Below are 24,410 nucleotides of genomic sequence, written 5' to 3' on the forward strand. Positions count from 1 at the left end.
TTCCTTCATTGCTGACACAGTTCAAATGGTAATTGTGCATACAAATCTAGCACAGGAATTAAGAGGATTATTTTCTTTCAAACTTTGGTTGTAACATTAAAGGGCACTTGGCATCACCCAAGTGTTCTACACCAAAAAGTTGCATTAAAAATAAAAACTACCAAGGACACATAGTTTAAGGAAAATAATGTAAGAATTAAGGTGAGTAATCTTGCACTTCAGCTATTTATGTGCAGTGGCTATAGGTTTAAAATGAAACTATCAAGATACTGACTAAGACTTCCCCACTATCATGAGAAAGGATGATTTTCTTTGTTTTGACAGTTTGGTGCAGTGACAGAGTGAGTTTGAAAATAATTATAAAATAAAAGTTCATGAATGTGTTTCTTCACCAGAGAGCACAGCTGTATTAATTAGCCTTCATTGCAGAACATTAGATCATGTCTTTGCTGCAAAGTTAAAATGTATTATATTTGGCCCAGTGCTCACTTACTTTTTTCTTTTTTTTTCATGTCTTAATCAAAAAATTGATGGTTAAATTTAGAATCTAAAATAGAGCTCCTTTGCAAACTTCACTGGTCAAAATTTGTGTACTTTTAAGATTTTCTAGTAGAATATTGAATACTTATTCTGTTGTTCACCAGTACATTTAGAAATGCTCCTGAAGCCTTTATAAGATTCATCCATAGATAGCTATCATTTTAATTCAAAGGAACTGAAGGGATGTTGTTTCCTCAGTTAGCACCTTGTTACTTGAGAACTAGAATACGCAATCATGTTTAATGAAAATAGTGCTCAACATGATGCCATTTAAAACAATCTCAGCAGGAGCTTGCACTAGCTTGTACTACTGTCTGGTGCAATGATACCTTTTTTTTTGCATCCCTGAAAACAATCTTTTGGCTTAGGCATGTCCTGGCCATGGCTAATGTGTTCCCTAAGTTTCTTTTAGAATGCATGTGGTGATACTTTCTGTCAGCTCATGTGCTGTCTGTAGTTAAGAGCTTTCTGACAGATAAAGTACTTGTTGGGCTCAGTAGAATCTTCAGATAATATTCCTGGAACTTTTCAGAAATAAGAAATACGAGAGAATGTAAGCAAGTGTACTTCTTAGGCTTTGCTGATTGGTAAAACTGTTTTCCTCATATTTCTAATATGTCATATGCCAGCAGAACATACCATGTGAACATGGCAGAAACCCCATAAAGTACAAGCAATATACTTAGAGGAAGACCTGCTGTGAAAACTGTCAAAATATGGAGATCCTGAATCAAAATCTGCAAGCTACTTCAAAGCATCTAATACTGATTTTCAACCACAGAGAAAACGCCACAATCCAAGCATCATGTTTGAATGCTTGTTTCACATGTTTGTATAATTGTTTCACATTAACCTGCTAGTTTGAACTGGGGAGATTGGCTGAAGGAAGGTGAAACATTTACCTGAACCAGCTACACTGGTGGAGAGAAGGCAGTAAGCTGCAGCAGTACTGAGGGTTAGTTTATGGGGCAAGGAGGACCAGTAATCTCTTCCTTCAATGGCACTGGGTGTGAGAGAGGATGCTCATCCACAGCTATGCTCTGCCTTGCTCAACACTTAATGCTTATGCAGAAGTAGAGTCAAATAGTCCACCTGAATTAGTGAAGAGTATGAACAGGATGTTGGATGAAAACTCCAATAAAAATTACATTAAAGGCTTATTTTTCTCCAAACAAATATTAATGTATTGTTCCTGTTTAATTTTATTTTTTCAAATATCATGTGATAGCAGAGATCATTCTGAATTTGGTCCCCTCTGCTGTACTTTAACTCTTTGCAGCTTGTTGCTGCTTGACAAACTTCTGAAGTGTTCCCTTCTTCAAAGGGTCAGCAAACTAGGAAAGAGGAAGGACTGAATTTCTTTTTGTTTCACGGAGAGGAAATTAAGAAGAATTGAGCATCTTTGCTTTACATTTACTGGGTTTGTCTTGCTTCTCCTGAAGATCTGAATTTTGATCCATCAGAATGATTCTGCTCCCAGTCTGCAACATGGCATCTTTGGTAGCCATAGTAGTAGATAATCTGAAACAAGAATTGGGATATTTTAGTAAGGTTTCTTTGGGACCAGATTGGTTCAAGATGGATAAAATCTTTCTACTGTTTGGGCATTTATTTTATGGAGGTACTTATTAGTCCTAGATTTGTTATGAGAATATCTCTAAGTATTGAAATAATTTTTCTTCATGGCATTAACTTTTTTATTACCTTTTCAAATAAATGAATTGGCCATACTTGAAGGTATTTGGTTCTTCATAAAAACATGTCTGTTTATTTGTTTATACTCTATTAAAAATTTAAAATCATATATATAAGTTATAGATGTAAATATATTATATACATGTCAAAATACTTCAGGACTGAATGACTGCCAATAAATTCATGTGTCTTTAGCTAAGTTTTAAAAAGACACATTTTGGTGTCCTTCCTAAATTTATGACTTTTGTTAGTGTTGAATACAATTTTGCCTCTCTCCTTGTTACCTTCAGGTTTTGTTTTCACAATTGCGTCAGTATGTCACATATTTTAACTTCTGGAAATATGACAACTTTGCAGTTACAAAAGGATGCTGTGAAGCTATCTTGGAATGCTTCCAATGTGATATCAGTTTTTCCTCTTAATCAGTCATCCAGATAGTGTTTTCTTTCCCTTGCCTGTTTATCCAGCCATGTTTGTATCTTCACTGGAAGTCAGGAATTCTTGTGTCTGGAGCATGATTAAGACCTTAATATCTCTTTATTTCATAATTGAACCATTTTACTAGCCTTTGCTATCTCAGGGTAACTTCTGTGAGCCATCCTGTTGGCTAAAACTTGAGAAGACAACATCTTTAGTAGGATATTTATCTGTACAGTCACACTGAAGTTTTTGGAAGTAGGATGTATTTACAAAAATTCAATTTTTGCATCAAAACAAAAAGTCAAGAGTTACATTAAAAATACTTCTAAAAAGAAATGGCCACATTGCTTTTTGGATTTTTTAGTTTGCCTGCAACTCTAGACTTTGTTTTTCAGAGGAGTTATATCCTTTGGCAACTTATGTACTATGTAAAAGCACATGAAAAATTAAAAAGAAGAAGCATCAGTTGAAATGCACTAAGTAATTAAAACTGCAGGTTTATTCTGTTCTAATTCATTGGGTTTGGGTTTGTTAATACAATGAGAAGTTGGGCTTCATCATCAAAACTGGCTACTGTAATAAGGTTTCTTGAACACTTGTGATCTTGTAGTGATTTCATCTGGAATCATTGTTTTTTCTTTCTCTATATTTCAGAGATAGTGGAATACCTATAAATCTATATGCAACATGAGATGAAGAGAAATAGCTAAACACATTGACAAGTTTTTAAAGCCTAGCAGGCATGAAAGCTGCAGTGACCTTTTTGATGCATTGCTTCAGATCGTTCTGATATTTTCTTAGCTATCCTTAGGTCCTATTTTTTTTTGTTTCAACAGTAGAAGAACATTTGTAAAATAATAATAAATATAAGTATGTTCCTCTGGTTTAGCTTAGTAATAAGATTTTTTTATTTGTTTTTTTTTTTCATCTCTTACAGCTTGACAAAGATGACATGGTATATATGGAGGCATATGATAAATTACTGGAATCTTGGCTTACTTTGGTCCAAGATGACAAACATTTCCATAAAGGTTTCTTTACCCAACATGCTGTTCAAGTCTTTAATTCCTACATTCAGTGCCATCTAGCTGCTCCTGATGGCACAAGGAATTTGGTAAGCCTTCATTGTAGTAGTTTCGGATGGTAACATACAGTAACTGGTCCACAAATTTTGGTGTCTCTATATTACATAGCTCAAGGCAGCTAGTGTAGAATTGCCATTTATGACTTTGGAAATCCTCTCATTTCATTTTATTTGGAAATGCAAAAAAAAATTGCTGAACTTAGTACTCAGTTCTGATTTCCCAGTCCATTTCTCATTCTGGAGGGAAACTAAAGGAATGTAAAGTTGGAAATCACTTCAAAAAAAAGAAAAGTAAACCTGTAACTCACATCAATGCATATCTTGTTCTTTCCACGGATACAGTGACTAAACTTTTGACCTTCCTTCTGGATTAGAATTTGAGTTAAAATTCTCAGTGAAATTGGGGACCTTTTTTATGATTGTTGCCTCCCATGCAGTATCTTCAAAATATAACTGACATGCATAAATATCTGAAAAAATGTAGACTGACTGTACTCAAAGTGGACGAAACTTGGAATATCATGTGGTCTTTTTGGATAAAATAAATTCCCAGTTGAGTTTTTGAACAGTTGACTGTCTAGAGAAAATGTACAGGTACATCAAGTATCTCTTGAACTATTGAAAAAGAAAGATGATTTGTCTATTTGCCAGAAATCTGGATCTTACTAAAATAGATTCTTATACAGACAGTTGGATGTAGATGTTGGAATTGGATGTTGAGTTAGTTATTGCAGAGATTAAATTCAATAACTGTATAAAATCTCTCTTTAATTTGATGCTGTGCAAAGATCTCAGAGATACCTCATTCTGAAAAGCACTATGTAAAACATAATTCTACTATCTCAATATGTAACAGATGGTAATAACAGTGCCAAAACTGAAAGAAATATTTCACAAGAGAGCTTTGAATTCATATCAGGCGGTCTTGACATAACTTGTATACACAGGTTGATTCATGTCATTCTGTGAGATAAGTCATTTATCCCAAGGGTAACCTTTAAAAGCCACAGCTGGCATTTTAGAATGCTTCTTGTTCTATATCAAAGCAGTAACAGGAACTTTCAGTCTCTGCTTTGAGAACAGAGGCTTACCCTTCAATAAACAGCTGCAACTTTGAAGTTGCCAAAAGAGAAGGATTTGCTGGGTTACATAAAGAAAAGATGAGTTAAAAGCACTTTGCATAAGGAATTGTGTGTGGATTCAGTTTTCCAGGGCCTCTATAGAAACAAAGCAGACTGATGGCTTTCTCCACCTCCTGTATTTTACTTTGTTACTTGCATAAATTTTGTTATTAATAGATAAGAAAGAAACACTTAATATTTATACTTGGTTTCTGCATATCATGGTTCATCTCTCCAAGGAATAAGATCTGATTATAATTTAAATAGTTTTAGAATGCAAGCAAGAGAAGCTTTGAGAAATTGAACAGTGCAATTTCTGCATCAGCAAGAAATAAAACCGAGATCATCAAGATTATTAGTTTGCTGTTTTCTGAGTTTATAGCATTTACTTTTAATGTACTTTTTTAAATGTAGTAGTACTTTTTAGTACTACTATTTCCCCTCAAACAATAGGTTAAGGGAAACATTTAATGCAGGATCTAACATTCATATCATCATGAAAAATACTGCCTATTACATGATTTATGTAAGATCTCAGACAACTGAGAACTACTGAAATGTTAGCAAATGAACTGAATGTGGTGGCATTTTGGTAATGAGTTTGTGAAATGCTGATTTTAAAACAATATGAACCCATATTGTTGGCTCTGTTTAACTCCTCTTTGTCTAATTTAGTACAAGTCTGTTTTTCTTAAATGCAAATTATCATGCAAGAAAAAGCCAAAATAATTGGCTTTTATCACAAAATTGTGATAATGAATTTAACAAGTATGACTCTAACTGGTTGCTTCTAATTTTGTTGAAATAACCAAAGACTGCCAATGGTGTGGCCTCTCGGGAAGAAGAAGAAATAAGTGAGCTGCAGGAAGATGACAGAGACCAGTTCTGTGACCAGTTGGCCAGCGTAGGCATGCTGGGGAGGATTGCTGCAGAGCACTGCATACCTCTTCTCACAAGGTAAGTACAAAAAAAATAGTCATGAATGCAAATCAATAAAGCAGTTACATAGGAAAAGCCTAGTTTTGCCAAAACATTTTAAAACCAGAGAAGCTACTTTGTTATTTGTTCACAGTTTGTTAGAAGACCGAGTGACAAGGCTCCATGGGCAGTTGCAAAGACATCAGCAGCAGTTACTTGCCTCACCAGCATCAGGTTCAATTGACAATAAAGTGCTTGACGACCTGTATGAGGATATTCATTGGCTTATTTTAGTCACAGGTTAGTAAACAGCTTTAAATAGTACTTATTCTGGTAGTTTTGTTGCAGCTGGAGCACCTCAGGAAAAAAGAAAATCCCTGTGTATCAACTACTCTTGACTGACTATACATTTTATCCCTTACAATGATTTAGTCTTATATATATAGTCTTATAAGAACTTACAAAGTCCTTGTCTTACTGTCATCTGCCTTGAATAACAGGAATATTATCTCTAATGATTACCTCATGTAAAGATTCCATCAATATCCATTGGAAATTCCTGCAACTAGTTTTGTTATAGATTTTTTGAGTTGTGTTATCAGTCAACCTAGTCCAGAGAATTAGTCTGTTCATGTATCAGTGGCTGGGTGCATATGACTTTATAAAGGAACCAACATGAGATCAGAGTAATGCTGATAGAGAATCATGTTAAGTTCTAGACTTTCTCAGTGCTGATGATCCATGACCTGCTATTTTGTTACATTTTGGGGAATTTAGAGCCTTTTGGGTTTGATTTTTAGATGGTGAATATTTTACTTAAGTTTGCAAACATAGCAACAACTAAGTCTGTACTTTGCTTGGAGAAGTGTATAACGTATGAAATATCTGGGGGACCTTTTTGAAGATCTGTTTTTTTAGTTGCTCTCAGAAGTTGACATGGTTGTGTTTATTATATTTTTGTAACATTGAGATGGAGTTTGTAGCTCACAGATGGTTATGAGGTCAGATATCAAAAACTACAACTAAAGCTGGAATTAATATTATCTAGATACCAGAGTATTGTATGAAAACCCATGCTTCAACTGATCTGCTGTTGCTAGGCAAGGAAAACTGTGTTACAACACATGTACTTGAGGTCTGAAAGACTGACAGATTTGAGATTTTAGCAAAACAGAAGTCGCAAATGATATGGACTCAGCACAGAAGGCTTTTTTACCACATAGCAGAGGAAGAAAAAAATGACAACAAAATGTTGTTTTGTCCTTCCCCCAAGTAGATGAATTGAGTGTAGCACTTCTACATGAAGCAAAACTTGTCTTTTTTTTTTTTAATTGGTTTTTACATTGGTGGTTTCTTTTTCCAGTCTTGATTTCTTGTCACTGTAGGTTTTTTCCTACTGAATGGCTTTAAGGATTCTAATTAACTTTTATGCATTTAAGCAGTGTTAGGGTCTGTACAAACATTTGATTCTGGTGGGATATCTGCAGTTAAGCCTATGGATTCTTTAATCAGAAAGCCACAAGTTAACCTAGGGTAGAAAGTTGTGATCACTCTTTCTTTTTTAATGTAAGGCTACCTCTTGGCTAATGATACTCAGGGAGAGACTCCGCTAATACCTCCAGAAGTAATGGAATATTCCATTAAACATTCAGCTGAGGTTGACATCAATACAACACTTCAGATTCTGGGATCTCCGGGAGAAAAGGCCTCTTCCATCCCAGGGTACAACAGAACTGATTCTGTAATTAGGTAAGGGTGCATCTTGTACTGTTAAGTGTATTAAATGTTTTTTCAGAGAAGAAAAAAACTTTAGAATGTGAGTAGACTTCTGTGAATGTGAAAAGTAAGCAGTATGTAAATACTGGATATTGATAAATGAAAGATTGACCTGATAGTCTTTATAGACGTCATAAGCCAAAGTCTGGGGAATATACAGAAATGTTTTTTGTATTTCTACTGAAGACCCATCTTTGATCTATTTTTTACAGAAAATCCTTAAAACTACTGAAGTAAAAAAAGTTGGCAGATCAAAATCTTTAGATAATGTATACTCTAAAATTCATTCAGCACATATACATCTTAAGGAAATGCTTTCCAGAACATCAGTGAGCTTCTCTACTTGGAATATGGGTTACTGCCCAAGCTTGGCAGTAGCAGAAATATTGATCCTCACAGCTTGAGGAATTGTTGTCAATTATTTACAGACATCACTGTCAGCCTATAAAAGAAACAGGAGAGAGTTCCCTTCTCTTTTTGCAAGAAGGCTGATGCTCACAAAGGAGTCAAGTTTGAATCCTCACACTTCAGAAGATTGCATTCCACTCTTAGCTGACATGGAAGAGTCTTCACCTAAGATTAGTTGTTGCATTCTTTAAATATTTTCTTCTGGGAAGAAGGTAGAAAAAGTGTACCTTAATTAGCAATGATGTATGTTCCTAGTGTTTAGAATGTTAAATACTGCTCACTTATACTATTGGCCACTTCAAGAACTTGCCATCAAACAGGATTACTTTATGCATTGTCTCAGTGGTGGGAATAAAACCAGATGAAAATAAGGAGAGAGTTGAGGCCCTTGAAATGTCTTCAAGAAATAAGCCACTGTCAGCTCCTAAATTTCTTATGCACAATCACATTCTTATGAAATTCAATTGATGTACTTCAAGAGTAGCATTTAATGCAGTTTTATGGAGGGATTGTATTCATGTGATCACCTTGTGATTTACTGTTTCAGCCTATTGCCCAGCAGTAATTAACAAGACAAAAATAACTGGTCATTTCTGTATTTGTTTTTTGGTATGTTTCACAGTGCAAACACTGCACAATTAGAACACTTTATTAAACTTAGTGGTGCAAGAAACTTTTTGGAGGATATTTGCTCTATTTTCTCTCTCTCTTACTGTGCATTTCAAAAACAAAAAATTCAGGTGCTTTTTACTTGATTGGAGCTGAAATGTTTTGTATTATCCTGATCCTTCTGTAATTTTTTGTGAAAAATGAAAGTGGTTTTGGTAGTTGCATTGCCTCTCCCAAAACTGCTCTAGCATCCTCATTGTATTTTAAATCTGCAGGTTGTTATCTGCTATTTTAAGAGTGTCAGAAGTAGAATCTAGAGCAATAAGGGCAAATCTTACACACCTCCTGAGCCCCCAAATGGGCAAAGATATTGTATGGTTCCTCAAGCGCTGGGCAAAGACTTACCTCCTAGTAGACGAAAAGTTGTATGATCAGGTAAGGATATAACTTTTATGAAATTATTTGTGAATATTAGGCATAATATTATCCTGTGAATGTAGATGTCAGTGTAGCTATTTAAAAATGCAATGCTTAAGTATTTTTAACATTATATGGGTTGTGATTTATTTTGGAATTTGTTTGAAATTTTATATTTTCTCCTATTTGCTAATTAGAAATTTAAGTTTTTAGGGGACTCTTGTACATTTTGCTGTAAATGTATTTTGTTTTTGGGTAGCCATTTCCATATCAGAATAACATATCGCTCCTGGGCTGCAGGGTGAGTGAAACTCACTGACTGCAGTGATGTTATATATGATGTTATAAATTGTGACTGTCCATCAGATTTTACATTTCATCTCCCAATACAGTGATTGTTCTTGATCGTGATTGAGTTAGATACCTAACACCATTACAAGGTAGTATACATTAGCTAATGTCATGCTACTTTCTCTCCTCATTCTCATTGCATATATCATGATTTCAACACTGTGTTCTTTGTAAAGAGCAACTTCTTACCATGCTTGGACAGCACTAATCACAATTAGAACTTGATTGATCCTGATTTTGCTTATCAAACTAACTGTAGTCCAGCTAGCTCACAGAGGCCATCCATTCTGAGGAGGTCCTGTTGGCTCTAATTTTTGAGAAGTCTCCTCCTCCTCCCCTTTATTTGCACTACTGAAGCAACTAAGAATACTAACGCTTCAAGGGGCCTCTCCTTAACAATAATAGATATCACACAGACTTGTAAATATTTGGAGTCATATTATTCGTCTTATACATATAGCACAGCTAAGAATTCATAAAGGTACCAGTTCGGCAAGGATTTGAGATCATGTTAAAAGGAGATCCATGTGAAAAACAAAGTGTCTAGGAAATGCACGCATTTAGTTTGTGTTGACATGTGAAAGTGATTGAAACCTCTGTTTAAACCTTATGCTCAGTCACATATATTTCATGAGTTCTTAAAGGTAGAAGTGTTAGTGATGTGCTGACCTGAAGCCCCTGCACAATTACTACAAAGTCTTTGGATTTCACCCTTGAGAAACTTTCTTTAACAGTAGGAGAGCAGGCAATTTCAAGGAAGCATATTTTAATGTGCCAGGACCAGAGTGTGACATGTTTTCTAAAAGATGTGTAGATTGAAGGAACCATCTGCAGAAAGCAGATGCAGAAAAATTGATGTGGAAATTAATTTTTACAAGTTTCTATATAGATCAAGAACTAGTAATAATATTTACCACTGAATTTTGAGGAATTATGTCTTAAATTCATGGAAACACTTTTCGGAGGTGATTTTGGGATCTTTCTTTTAATTATTAAAGCTTTTGAACTTTCATTGGCCTTAAAAGCTAGACAAACTCAAATCTTTTTTGTAACAAGGTTGAAACTTTGTTTTAGATGTTGTGCTTAAAATTGCAAGATAAATTTGGCAAAGATTTTTCTATTACAGGTATTCTTTGCCTTTGTCTATGTAACATTTATGTAATTTAAGTAGGAAAGAAGTGACAGCCTGAAAAGTATTTGCTGACAATGATTGCCATACACTTTTGGATTCTGGCTTCTGTAAAACTCACTCATTTTAATGCTTTTCTTATAGATAAGTCTGCCATTTAGTACAGCATTTGGTGCTGATACAGAGGGTTCCCAGTGGATTGTGGGTTACCTTTTAGAAAAAGTGATCAGTAACCTGGCAGTGTGGAGTTCAGAGCAGGACCTTGCAAATGATACTGTACAACTGCTAGTAACATTAGTGGAAAGGAGAGAGCGGTAAGTTGCTATACCTCTGGAAGTCAAAAAGTTTCTTTTGCTTCCTTTATAGTTTTTTGGCCACAGTAATCCAGATATAGGGCACTTCATATTCATGTCTCTGTAAGTCAAATTACTTTAATAACATACTATAACTGCAAAAAACACCACAAACTTGTCTGAGAAGCAGAGGAGTGAGACCTGTATTTGACAAAACATCACCTAATTTTTATTGCTGTTTAGAAGTGCACTCTCCTTCCCTACTTTTGTGTCTCACTCTTAAACAGTGAGAAAGGAAAACTCTACTGGTCTCCACTCTTATTGCAAGGATTTTTGTGTTGCTGTTAATTCTTGTTAATTAGGAGTTCAAAGACTGGCTAAGCCAGTATAAAATATGTTTTGTTAATCTAAATTTTTTTTTTTAAATATAGAATTTTGTGGATATAGTCAAATTTCAGTAAGTTTTCTTTGATATTGTAAACTGTGAAGCAAGAAATTGTTGAATGCTTTATTTATGTCAATTGACATGCAATTATGCATGGAATCATACATTCACAGTCTACTGAAAGACTGTTCTGAAGTATGAGGATTTTAAATGTTTGAGGATTTTTCTTTTAAAAAAATTAAACCCCACAGGAACTAGTTTTGGAATAAATTGCTTATTTTATTATGACATAATGAGACTAAGCTTTTAATCCATGCAATATGTACATTAACTCTTATGTGTATATGTGTGTAAAACTAAAGCACTTCCCTGCTTTTCTCCTGTATGAATTGATTTATTTTCAGAGTATATACTTTAGAACTCTGAGAGCTGAGGCATTAGTAAGATGAAAATCAAAAGGCAATTTAGCCTCAGAATAAAGGAATTTAAAAAAATATAGCAACAACAAACTTCTGGCAACTGCTAGAAACCTGATGTGCTCTTTTCATACAATTTTGTGAAGTCTTTAATGAATTTTTTTTTTTCCCTCTTTTAGGGCAAACTTAGTTATCCAGTGTGAAAACTGGTGGAATTTAGCTAAACAGTTTGCAAGGCGAAGCCCTCCTCTTCACTATTTGTCTAGTTCTGTTCAGAGAACACTAATGAAAGCTTTAGTTCTAGGAGGTTTTGCTCATATGGATACAGAAACAAAGCAACAATACTGGACAGAGGTAAGCTATTTTGATACTTCTCTTACCTCCATATAAGCAAGCAGTGCAACAAGTTAGTTTAGGGAATTTTATAGTGATACAAAATCAATTTGTTTAACATATTTTGATATTCAATACTGATGATTTTTTTAAATTATTCTCTCTTTGATAGTCAGTACTTGTATCTGTTGTATCTAAATTGTGTCTAAAACATCTTAACCCAAAGAGAAACCGCTAATAATTAATTGAAGGATTTGTGAAGCAGATAGTAGAGCAATATGTTTGAAAGAGACTATTATGGAAGATGAAAAATTTCCTTTGCACTGGGACATTTCTTCCTTTCTTTTTAATTTTATGGTGTTGTGACTTATTCTGTTATCACTTAATGATAATGATAGTAAGTAAAAAGCTGATGTGGATTATAATGAAGAGTCTTGACCAGCTCTTTGTGCCCTGGCACCATTAAAGCTCAGATATTTGATACCAGAAAGGCTGATGCTAGAAAGCAGCTGAAATGGCATAAGGAAGCACCATGTGACTTTGTAAAGCATTGACCTTCTGATAAAAACATGTTTTTATTGGCAGAGCTACAAAATTAGTGATTTAAGGTAAAACTGTAATGCAGTAGAAGTAATTGGGGGAAAAATCAACTATTTTTGTGGAAGCTTTTAAATTCAAAATACAGACAGTGACAAAAGTGATTTTGCTATTGAGAATCATAATGTGGCAAAGATAACTCTGAGCATTAATCTTAATGGTTTCATTAAGAAGCTGTAATGATTTTTTGCCCTAATGCTGAATTTGAAGGGAATCAAATGCTTTGAGCCAGAGGAAGTAATTTTTATTTGTTTAAATACTACAAAATTACCTAAAATATCTATAGAGGTGCTCATTTTGACACCTGCCTGCAGGCCATGATGGACAATGGGAAGCACTACTCGCTACCACTTCTACTTGCATTAATGTGACAGATAATGACATAACTGAGCCATTAGAAATTGGAAGTGATTGATGTACTGCCATGCCAAAAGCAATGAGTTTACTAAGTGATTTAAACCTCACATCTTATATAATAGTATGCTTATCTTAATGTGACTTTTCTGAAAACATTCAAGGTTCTTCAGCCACTTCAGCAGCGATTTTTGAATGTGATAAACCAAGAAAACTTTCAGCAGATCTGCCAGGAGGAGGAAGTGAAGCAGGAAATCACCGCTACATTAGAAGCACTCTGTGGCATTGCTGAGGCTACCCAGATTGATAACGTATCAATTCTCTTCAATTTCCTAATGGACTTCCTTAATAATTGCATTGGATTAATGGAAGTATACAAAAACACACCAGAGACTGTTAATCTCATAATAGAAGTCTTTGTTGAAGTTGCACATAAACAAATTTGCTATCTTGGAGAGGTAAATACAACCAGAAGGGGAAGGAGGGGGCAGAGTGTGTGTGCACATGCTTGTAAATGTATATACATATTTGTAAATATATCTACAGTGCTATTCTTTAAACAAAATTTAAGGTAATGATTTTTATAGAGAGAAAGAAAGACTATATGGACACGTGTTAAGGACTTCCTTTGTTTTAAAACATACACTTAAGAAGACTAAAACAGGACATTTAGACTGTTCTTTTTTTACCCATAAATTTAACCACAGTTCATCACTAGTCTAACTCTATGGATGGGTAGCAAAAGAGGACAGACTATGTTGTGTACTTTTTTTATAACAATATCAAACTTCTCTGAAGTCTAGTCTAGGAGAATTGCAGCAGTGTTCTATGTGGCAAATACTACCATAGAAACCATGCCTTAGTCCTAGGCAAGGCATTAATAGATCCCAAGAAGTTCACAGTTAAGATTTTGAGCTTGTGTAGTGCACTTGCATCTTTGCACCGTTGGCTGATTTTGTTTTTGCATCTGGAAGAGTTCCTGCCTATTCCATACTGAATATGCACAGTGTATTGTGGATCCAAACTTCTGTAAGTGTGTCCCAGGAGATTTTTTGTTGGTAATCTAGTTTGTGAGATTAGTGAGATATGTCAGTCTGTCCCAAACTGCTCTTGTCTGGATTTTTGTTAAGACTGAGGAATCCAGAAAATTAATGTTTTGCTCTTTCAATCAGTATCACATCAATATATGGCTATAAGTGTTTTTATTGTCTAAGGTGGCTGTTTCCGTGATGATTTTGTATACAGTTTGGTACAAAAGCAATCATACACTGAAATGAAAATCCTGAAGTATTGTCTACCAAGTAATGCCATCTTAAAACCAAGGTTTTGCTTTTAGCATATGGAAGTCGTCTTATTATGTAACATTGTTTTATAGGCCAAAGCCATGAACCTGTATGAGGCCTGCCTAACCCTGCTTCAGGTATATTCCAAGAATAATCTAGGTCGACAACGGATAGATGTTACAGCAGAAGAAGACCAGTACCAGGATCTCCTTCTTATTATGGAGCTTCTTACTAATCTTCTATCAAAAGAATTTATAGATTTCAGTGATACAGGTATTAAGGAATTGGTAATTGATGAACCACATGTTGTTTTCTAAACTGTAAGAACTATTTTGGGGCTTGTGTTCAGTCCATGTAAAGTAAAAACTGAAGTTCAGGCTAGACTAGGTCAGGATATGGAAATTACTATTTTAAGCAGCAAATAAGAACTTTCCACAATATTCTAACATCTGAAATTATTATTGCTGTCATAAAATAAATTATGGATGTATGAAACAGCTTGGAATCTGAATGTTGCAAGTCTGAATATGTTTTACCAAAAATTTTATAACAAAAAGCACATAGAGAAGTTGGAGTAGTGCAAGAGAGCAGATGGGTGGTCTTAGTACAGGATTCAACTTTTGTGAAATGTTGAGTCATTAAAATTCCATCATGTGAGGGTCTTCTGTATTCCTCTTTCACAGAATATGCCTTATGGTTTGTAGGTGTAGTTAAGGGTTCCTTCTTGTATCCCAGCGTGTTACTTTCTCTACATGTATTTGCCATTTAAAATTGCAGTTGTTGCAAATTTGCATGGTTCATATCTCGCCATGTTCTATACACTTTGCACAGATAACAACCCAGGCAGATTCAGTTTGAAACGAGCATGTTTTGATATCCATTGCCTTTCTGAGGTACATATTGAAAGAGAGAATCTTGTACTCTGAAATGCAGGACAGCATTTGTTTTTTCATCACACATGCACAACACAAGTACAGAAGCAGATTTAGACTTTGTCCATTGAATGGACAACCCAGTGCTTTGTAAAGCTTTTGCTTTGAGATCTGGATGTTAGTTGTGTGGAAAACACTTACCATGAAACAAAGTAATGTGAATAAAACCTAGATACAATGCCCAGAGATCAAATCTATTGTGAATTTTCTACATACTGCTGTTGATTCAACGCAGGAATTATAAAAGTAAGGTCATTGCCAGTTGATGGGAAATGTAGGCCTTGACCTATAATGGAGAAAACTTGACAACATCCAATCTACAGAACTTTTTCTGTTAGCTCTCCCATTTTTTTCCTCCTTCTGTTCATAAAAGATATTGAAGCATATGTAAATATATAATATATATTAAAAGTATAAAAATGCAGTAGTATTTTACTCACTATGTGTTTATGTGTGCAGTCATGAAGCAGCTATTACTGGAAACATTCAGTATTCTGTAATGAAGGGAGCCCTCAGTATCTGAAGTGTTCTGGTTTAGCATGCCATCTGGTACAAGAGATTATGAAATGCTTAGTCCTAATGAATATAAATATAGAGTGATGTGACAGCCTCCACTCACTAAGTTTCTATTTTAGTACAGTGCCTCACAGTTTTGTTTGGAAAGAGGGGGATAGTCCTGTTTTTAAAAATGTCTATATTATAAAGAAATGGGACTGTTCTTTCAATATGTTTAATCTTCCTTTTATACAAAATATTTTTTTTATTTCCTGCAGATGAAGTATTTAGAGGACATGAGCCTGGGCAAGTTACAAATAGATCTGTATCAGCAGCAGATGTTGTCTTATATGGGGTTAATCTAGTTCTGCCTCTAATGTCACAAGATCTGCTGAAGGTAAGTATATTTTTTACACAGAGCTGCTAGAATATGAAAGCTTTATAGTAATGAATTCCCAGAATTCATTCCTCTATGCATTCCACCTCCATAAAGTGAATTTTCTAGACTTCATAAATGTAAATAATTGTTCCATAGTTCTAAATACTCTTTGAAAAGAAATACTGTAAACTGAGAAAATGTTTTATCTGAAGATCCTAAACAAAACTCTTCTTGTAAAAGCATGTCTGTGCCAATCAACAGCCAAACCTGAAATGTGGCTCATGGAGTCCTTTCTCTGATAGTGTCAGAAATGTGACAAGAAACATAGTGATATGAGTTAAAAGTAATTATTTATTTCCACAATACAGATGGTTGTTGATCATAGGCATCAGCAGCTTGTCAGTAGAACAGTAACATATGAAACAATGGGGTGGCAGCATTTCCTTGCTGCAGTGTTCATGTTTTACATCGAAGCAGGGGAGCGCTTCAGGAGGGTGTCTCGGCTGTCCCCTCTCCACATGCCTTCTCATCCAGTAGCGCCCACTGAGCGCGAGGGCCACGTCCACTTTAGATCAAACCAAGGCCAGGGATCTACCCTGGGAGCCCCTCGCTTGTGCTACAAATGCTCGCGAGGCTTTTACCCCACAGGACTAGATTTGTCTGTGTCTGAAATAAAACTCCTGTAATTTGTGTAGAGCAGATACCAGACTGCCACCATCTACTGTTTATCTTTAGGAATCTTCTTTTACTGTACTACAGTGTTTGTATTTATATAAAGTTGTAGCCATTCTAATGACTCAAGTTTCCTATTAAAATTCTTTTCTTCAGTGCAAATCATCAGTCTTCTCTCTTTGTGTAGTTGAAAATTATGCCAAAATAGTTACGTGATTGAATCTAAAAATACCATTTTTTTCTTTTGACAGTTTCCATCCCTGTGTAATCAATATTACAAATTAATAACTTTCATATGTGAGATATTCCCTGAGAAAATTCCACAACTTCCAGAGGACCTCTTTAAAAGCCTAATGTACTCACTGGAGTTAGGGATGTCATCGTATCCTTTAAAGCGTTTGGGAATGCTTTTTAAAAATTTAAGTTACTTTTATAAGGACCTGTTAAAAATATTTTGTTTCTTATTTTTCTATCAGTATCTGCATGTATAATTATATATTGGTAATTGACTCTTACTCTGCTCTCTGGGGATTGAGAGTTTCACTGTAGTGTCCATTGAGATTCCAGCATCAGCTGAATTGCCTCTGACTTGTGCGGCTTGGGTGCAGCCTTTAAGTAGCTTAGCATGTAAGTTTTTTCTGGCAGCCATTCCTGCCTCCTCCGTTACTTCATTTCAGAGTGTGTAACTTCATAAGCCTTCAGCTGGTATCCCAAAGCCATTCCTGAATTAGTCTCTCAGCTGGTAATACAAAACATTGCTGCTGTTCTACTGGGCTGGCTCCAGAGCATTTCCTGTCAGGGTGCCAATGGGCTCTCCCTCTCATAATGGGAGTACCATTTTCACTAATCTGTGGCACGTGTCAGAAACAGATGAGCTTGACCATAAGGGACTCTTTCTGAAAATGTTATGTCAGAGAGGGTTATGTTACCGCAGGGCATGTAGCTAATAAAAGAAGGTAATGAAGTTGGAATCATTTTTCCCTCCTTTTTTCTATATTTTTTTTTTATTATTATTATTTTTTTAGATTAGAAACTTTGTAGTGAAAAGAAACCTTGAAACATACAAGCATTTCAGATATTTTCTAGTGTCACAGCTGGGTAGTTTGACCACAATTTAATCGAAATTTGACTTCAATTCTTTAATACCCATTATCAGAATGAGTTCAGAGGTTTGCCAGCTCTGTCTGGAGGCTGTAACACCGTTAGCAGAGCAGTGTGCAAAAGCACAAGAAACAGATTCAACGCTTTTTCTAGCAACAAGGCACTTTCTTAAGGTAAGGCATCTATGTTTCTTGTTACTTTGGTTTTTTTTTGCATAAAGGTAGCATCCTGAGGCCAAACAGTGATCATATCCAGATTAATCAGGACAATGTATACAGTAAGAAACAGCCTGTTGCCTACAAAAAAAAAAAGTGGCAGCTTAAGAAGAAAGAGGGCGTGAACAACTGAAGATACCAGACTAGACTACAAAAGAGGATGGAGGTGTAGAGGGAACCCATCTATTATTGCCAGAAAACAAAAGACCTGAGCCTCTCAGAATGCAATTTTTATATCCATGCTTTGCACTCAAGATTGACAGCTTTAGTAGTTACTGGTGGAGCTGTGAACAGAAGGCTTCCAGAATTCTGTGAACTGGAAGCTGGGTAGAGTATTAAAATAAAAGGCATGAAAAAGAGCATAGCTGGGAACTAGAAAGGAAATGCTGTCATTTATTCAGTGTATCTAATGAATTACATGTTTTCTTAATTCAGTATCACATTCAGTACTTTACTTTTAGGACCATCCACTTTAATGAATTTTGGAGTAACCTGCTAGCAAGCAGGTTTTCCTGCTAACTGGCAACAAAGTAACTGTGAAATCTGTGTGCTTGTCTTCTGATTTTGTATAGGTTTCAGTTTTACTTCAGACATCTTATCAAACTGACTGGGATTTCTGAGGATTGCTCATTAAATGCTTTTATCAGACAAGCTGAGAGAATTAAAACTTGCATAATGTTGTCTTTATGTATCTTCCAAGTTAGCATAGTTTCATTCCTTATTTCTGAGTTTCCAGTTAAAATTATAATAATCCTCTTTATTAATCTGTTCCCTGTTTAACTTTCTGTGAGCTATAGGAGTCTCCAAAACTTGAGGAAAAGTTCTGTATTTTATTCTGGAAGAACAAAGGCTTTTTTCATTATTTCTCTGGTATATGTGCAGCTTTTGGAGAAAAATACAAGTGATGTCATGTTTCTCTGAAGAACAGTTGATATAAATCAACAACAGGTTCCAGCGCTTTGAAATGTGAATTTATGCTGTTAAGCCAAGACTTGGCTTCTAAAGTGCTGGTGCCTAAATCCAAAAATAAAAAATGGGGGCAATAAAGCAAACAGCAACCTGGATGTTTGTACTAAATGTTCATTGTTATTATCAGAAGTGAAGATGAGCTTCAGCAGCAAATGTTGATAAAGTGGAAAGCTAAGTTTACATTTACACAAATACTTCTGTTTTGCGATTTCAGATGGTTTTTGATATGCTGGTACTTCAGAAGCACAATACAGAAATGACAACTGCAGCAGGTGAAGCATTCTACACGTTAGTGTGTTTGCATCAGGTATGGCATTCAGACACACCCTGAAAAGAAGTCATTTGTTAAAGGAGAGTGGTTATTTCTTGTGCACCTGATAAATCGTGGAATCATTTGAGTTGAAAGGGGACATCCTCAGGAGGTCTGCCTGTTTCAGCTGCAGGTCTTTGTATTTGTTGTTGCTGAGTTTCATGACTCTCCTGTCAGTTCACTGCTCCAGCCTGAGTGCCTCTAAATGTCAGTCCTGCCTTCGAATGCACCTTCTGCACTCCCTAGTTTGGTTTCATCCCCAGACTTGAGAAGAGTGTATTTTCCCTCCTCCTCCAGGTCACTGATTAAAATGTTTAACAGGACATGGTCCAGATGAGAGCTCTCAGTGCCACTTGCAACCAGCTTCCAGGTGGAACATGAACCATTAGCCTCAATCCTTTATAGGCTGATGGTACAGATGTGTTTTTACACATGTAGTGGTTCACCCATTTAGACAATAAAATCCTAGCTTGGTTGCAAGGGTGCAATACACAGCTGCTAAAGACCTGTTTACCTTAGACATCCACTGCACTTGTCTTAGCCATAGATGTAAGTAATTTTATCTAAGATGGCAGGTTGGTAAAGCATGATTTACCCTGGGTAAATCCACACTGCCTGTTCTAAGAATCACAGAATATGCTGAGTTGGAAGGGGCCCATGAGGATCGAGTCCAACTCCTTCCCCTGCACAGGACCATCTCTAAGAATCACATCATATGCCTGTGTGCATTGTCCAAACACTTCTTGAACTCAGGCTTGATGCTGTGACCACTCCCTGGAGAGCCTGTTCCAGTGCAACCACCCTCTGGGTGAAAAACCTTTTCTAATACCCAATGTAAACTTCCTCTGACACAACTTCAGGCCATTCCCTTGGGTCCTTTGACTTTCACATCCCCAGAAATAACTTCCAGGAGTACTTGCTTCATGATTTTCTTAGTCATTTGAAGATGATAGAGAACAGCCAGTAATGAATGACATGAGCCAGCTTAGTGAACCCTTGGATAGATTCTCTTGGGTCTTATGAGCTTACATGCATCAAGATTTCTCAAGAGATCCCTTGGTTGATCCTCTTTACTATGCACAGGAGGACCTTGGACACTCCCTCTCTAGTCACAAAGGTCTGGAAAAACCGGTCAGTGAAGACCAAGACAAAAGAAAGCATTGATTATTTCAGCCTTACCTCTTTTCTACTATCATTAAATCATCTATTCCATTCAGCAATAGAACCCATATTTTCCCTGTTCCTTCTTTTACTCTTAAAGTACTGGTAGAAGCTGCCTTTGTTATCTTTGATATCTTTTGCTAAATTCAGCTTTAGCTGAACTTCATTTTTCTGTCATTGTTCTTGTCCACATGATTTTTGTGCATTCCTTCTTTCTAGGTCATCCTGCTTCTATTTCCTGCATGTGTTGCCCTTGTGCTGGAGTTCAGTCATTAAGTCCCTGCTTAGTTGAATTAGTGTCCTTACTGTTTTCCTTTGTAGGTGGACAGACCATTGTGCTTGGAAGAGATTGTCCTTAGGACCTGTCAGCTCTCTTGAGCTGTTTTTGTCTTCAGAGTTCACTCCCACAGAATCCCACCCACCAGTCTTGAAGACGGTGACATCTGCTCTCATCATGTCCAGGTTCTGTACTTGGCTGCCCTATTTCCTCGCTTTCCTGGGCATCCTTAACTCCACTATTTAATGATAACTGAAAGGCTGGCATTAATTACAACATCTATGACCAGCTCTTACTAGCTGTGAATAGCAGATGCAAGGTCACACCCCTGGGTAGCCCATCTGGTATGTGAGCAAATGTCAGGGAGATAATCTCTTATAAGTCTGATCTGGAAACTTCCTCAAGTTGCTTTAAGATGACTAAAAGCCCTGTTCTGGGGATTTGTAACAAGATCTCACCCCAAAAGATGTCATCTTTACTACTTCTCCTCTGATCATGATTCCTAACCACTCAACTAGATTGCTGCCCAGTCTGTAGAAAACCATATTTCATTTGAGCTGCCTTTTCACAGAAGTGTCAATCTTCTGTCATCTTCTGCCCTGAAGAGCTCTAACAAGCTTCCGCCTGTCACTTGGAACACTCCAGCCATGCCACCTGTCCCACCACATACCAGTGCCTGCAGTAAAGTTGCAGCTCTGAACCTGCACTTGAAGCTCTAGCTCCTGTTTCCAAAGCTGAACACACTTTTACGCAGGCATTTCAGGTTGGCCTCCTTTCAGCCTATTTCATCCTTTCTGAGGATCACTTTTAAACTCATGACATGTCTTTGTGTTCTTAATGCTCTCAGGCTCTGTCTCTTATCTACAAGTTGTTACCATCATCCCTCAACAAACCCTTTAAAGCCCTTCCTGCTGGGTTGGCCTTTGGCAAAGACATCACTAAGCCACTTTGTGCATGCATCCTCTCTCTTCCTAGCAGCACTTTTTCCCTCAAAGAGGGACTCGTGAACATGTAAGAGAAAAGCACCCTGTGATACCACCCACAGGTGGCAAATTCTTGTTGTGTCTGCCCTCACCCAACCCCTTATGGGTAGAATGGGGGGAATTGCCATTCTGACTCCTGTGTCCTTCACCTGTGCTCCCAGAGCTCAGTCCCTTTAGACTTGCTTCAGGTGTCTGCCCCTTGGCAGTGTCCTTCTAGTCATGTTTGATATGTTTCTTTGTCTTTTGTTTCTGTCTAAATAAGCATGAGAATATGTAGGATACTCTTAGAAAGGAATCTAAGCTCTCTGTCCCAGGGAAGGAACCCTAGAAAATGGAGAACCTGTGGGAAGAGATAGTTGGTATGGAACATGGGACAGGCATCAAGAAAAAACAGTCCAGTTTGCAGGAGTAAGCCTATGCTAAGGAAGAGCCAGAAGGCCCTTTGCCTTAAAATTGTAATCTTATTCTGCACTGCAAAGCATTGTATCTTGCTTTGAAGACTTCTTTACCTTAAAAAATACCCAGCCTGGATGAAGGATTTTATCTGATTCAGAGGTAGGTGAAAGGCTGTGAGGAAAGGTGAAGAGGTACTGATGGTTTTCTGTCACAGCCTTTATTCTGGATCTCATCCTGATGAGAGAAGTTGTATATATTGTATCTCTCTTTTTTTTTTTTTTTTTTTTTAATGTTTAACAGGCTGAATATTCAGAGTTAGTTGAAACATTGCTATCAACTCAACAAGATCCAGTAATTTACCAGCGGTTAGCAGATGCCTTCAACAAGCTTACTGCAAGCAGCACTCCTCCTACACTGGACCGTAAGCAGAAGATGGCCTTCTTAAAGAGTTTAGAAGAATTTATGGCAAATGTTGGTGGACTTCTCTGTGTAAAATAAACAACAAAACTCTATGCCTAATTTAGACCCTTTCTGCAAAAATGCACTGAGAAATGCTGAATGCTGACTAAATCTTGTACCTGTCTCTGGGTTCTTTGCAGCCGTCTCAGATTCTAGACAGCCTGGAAGTTTGAACATAACACCACGGAATAGGAGAGGTCACCTTTGAATCAGCTTCTGCTATTATGTGTTAGCTGCAATCTGGCATACTTGGGTGTGGAAGAGAATGAACAAAAAATCTGAATTGAATTTTTTTTCCATTCATGTGCAAAGAGATATGGGCACAATGAAATAAATGCAGTGCCTTTCCCCTGTACTGGTTTAAAATATGAGTGGTCATGTAAACAGATTTCTTTTCTACCCAAAATCATGTTAGAGTGTGATGCAGATACATATAAAGCTCTAAACAGTTTAGCTGATTTTAAGCTTTATTTTTCCTCTCTTAAAGTTTGAGTTTGTGTTCCAATGGGGAAGAAAAACCAAATGGTATTTTAACTTGTGTTTAGTTACGTTTTTCTACATCAACCTGATATTGCAGGTTTAATGCAATGCAGGTTTTTACGTTATGTTCTGCTGCCTAAAGTTCAGAGAAAATAAAAGGTGTATATTTTTGTTCCCCAAAAATGAACTTTAGGAACTGTAGCCATTTCATTGCCTTAATTTAAAAGAAAAAAAAAAGTTCATATACTTTAGGTAAGAAATTTAAGGCAAGATTTGACTCTTGAGAGTTGGTTTAGGATGTTGGCACTGAGCTGCTGTGTACATGTTGCAGCCCTTCATGTTGATGTGTTGTTTTGGAACAAGTGTCTAATGCAAGGTTCATGTGTAGTTTTACTTTCAGTATCTGTTTTGATTCTCACCTGGGTTGCACACAACTGCAATGTATTTCTACGCTGAACTGTTTGCTTAAGCAATAACAACCCAAAAGGTGTGAATTACTGGCAAACTTAGTAAAGTTGGGCATTAGCTAAAACAATTATGCTAGCACAGGGGCAACAAAACCTTTTACTCAAGCGTGTCTGTTTGACTCCAGTGGGGAAGGGTAGTTGAGAAGTCTCTGCTGTAGGAGATTTTTGTTTTGTGCTGAATCTAGTCCCACTTCTGCAGAGCTCTCCCAGCTGCTCTACTCTTGCTTGGTGTTTTATATCAGCACTTTAGCTTTTATTATAGCAGAATATAGTGCCCTGAGTATATAGAACCAACAAGGGAGAGCAGCACATGAATATGAAAGCAAGGCCTGCTTTGTCTCCTGTCATGAGCCAGAGGAAACTGAAGCAAACACAAATGCTGCATGTCTAGTAAAATCATTTTTGTGGAAATACACAAAGGCAGAAGTGGGCCCTTCTGTTTAAGATCTGTTAGATTATGCTGTTAAATATTTCCCATGTGTTTTTACAATTTATATAAAAAGTCTGGTATACACCTTTATATGGCTATGTATAGTTTAGTATTTGCAATTCTGTGCCATTCTTCAGCTATTCATCTCAAAATTAGTTACAATAGCCAGAATCTCACAACAGACACAAATCTCTAATACTCTGCTATAAGTGATCTAAGGTTTGTTCGGTTTTTTTGTTTGTTTGATTGGGGTTTTTTGTCTTGTTTGGGTTTTTTTTTCATTTTTTGTTGGTTTGGTTTTTTTTTGTTTGTTTGTTTGTTTGTTTGGTAAGTTAAATCCATAAGTGTCTCAAGCATGGATCCACAAGGCCAAAAATGCCATCCCTTTATTATAATTTTCTCCTTTAGTTTATGTGAAAACTGGGCAAGGGCAGATTTACACATTACAAAGTGACCATAAAACTCCTTAGATAATAGTGTACCTTCCCAGATAGTATTTTATTTCTAAGATAACTTGCATAGTATTTTAGAATAGGGGTATTGCTCTCAATTTTT

At 36.4% G+C, this 24,410-nt stretch overlaps 1 protein-coding gene across 2 annotated transcripts in view; it reads left to right on the top strand.

The window, feature by feature from the left end:
- XPO4 (exportin 4) overlaps nucleotides 1–22,538 on the top strand; it is a 72,820-nt gene extending 50,282 nt beyond the window's left edge. For both annotated transcript variants that reach the window (XM_077781467.1, XM_077781468.1), the window contains exons 10-23: nucleotides 3,593–3,769; nucleotides 5,675–5,817; nucleotides 5,933–6,078; nucleotides 7,350–7,527; nucleotides 8,847–9,006; nucleotides 10,613–10,782; nucleotides 11,742–11,916; nucleotides 13,011–13,304; nucleotides 14,222–14,402; nucleotides 15,835–15,953; nucleotides 16,859–16,989; nucleotides 17,764–17,881; nucleotides 19,107–19,199; nucleotides 22,320–22,538. In XM_077781467.1, coding sequence (XP_077637593.1) covers nucleotides 3,593–3,769; nucleotides 5,675–5,817; nucleotides 5,933–6,078; nucleotides 7,350–7,527; nucleotides 8,847–9,006; nucleotides 10,613–10,782; nucleotides 11,742–11,916; nucleotides 13,011–13,304; nucleotides 14,222–14,402; nucleotides 15,835–15,953; nucleotides 16,859–16,989; nucleotides 17,764–17,881; nucleotides 19,107–19,199; nucleotides 22,320–22,517 — 2,283 coding nt within the window. In that variant the 3' untranslated portion in view covers nucleotides 22,518–22,538. The remainder of the gene's footprint in view (nucleotides 1–3,592; nucleotides 3,770–5,674; nucleotides 5,818–5,932; nucleotides 6,079–7,349; nucleotides 7,528–8,846; nucleotides 9,007–10,612; nucleotides 10,783–11,741; nucleotides 11,917–13,010; nucleotides 13,305–14,221; nucleotides 14,403–15,834; nucleotides 15,954–16,858; nucleotides 16,990–17,763; nucleotides 17,882–19,106; nucleotides 19,200–22,319) is intronic.
- The last annotated feature ends 1,872 nt before the right edge of the window (nucleotides 22,539–24,410 follow it).

Source organism: Lonchura striata, chromosome 2, assembly GCF_046129695.1.
Source record: "Lonchura striata isolate bLonStr1 chromosome 2, bLonStr1.mat, whole genome shotgun sequence".
In the NCBI taxonomy this organism is placed as follows: Eukaryota; Metazoa; Chordata; class Aves; order Passeriformes; family Estrildidae; genus Lonchura; species Lonchura striata.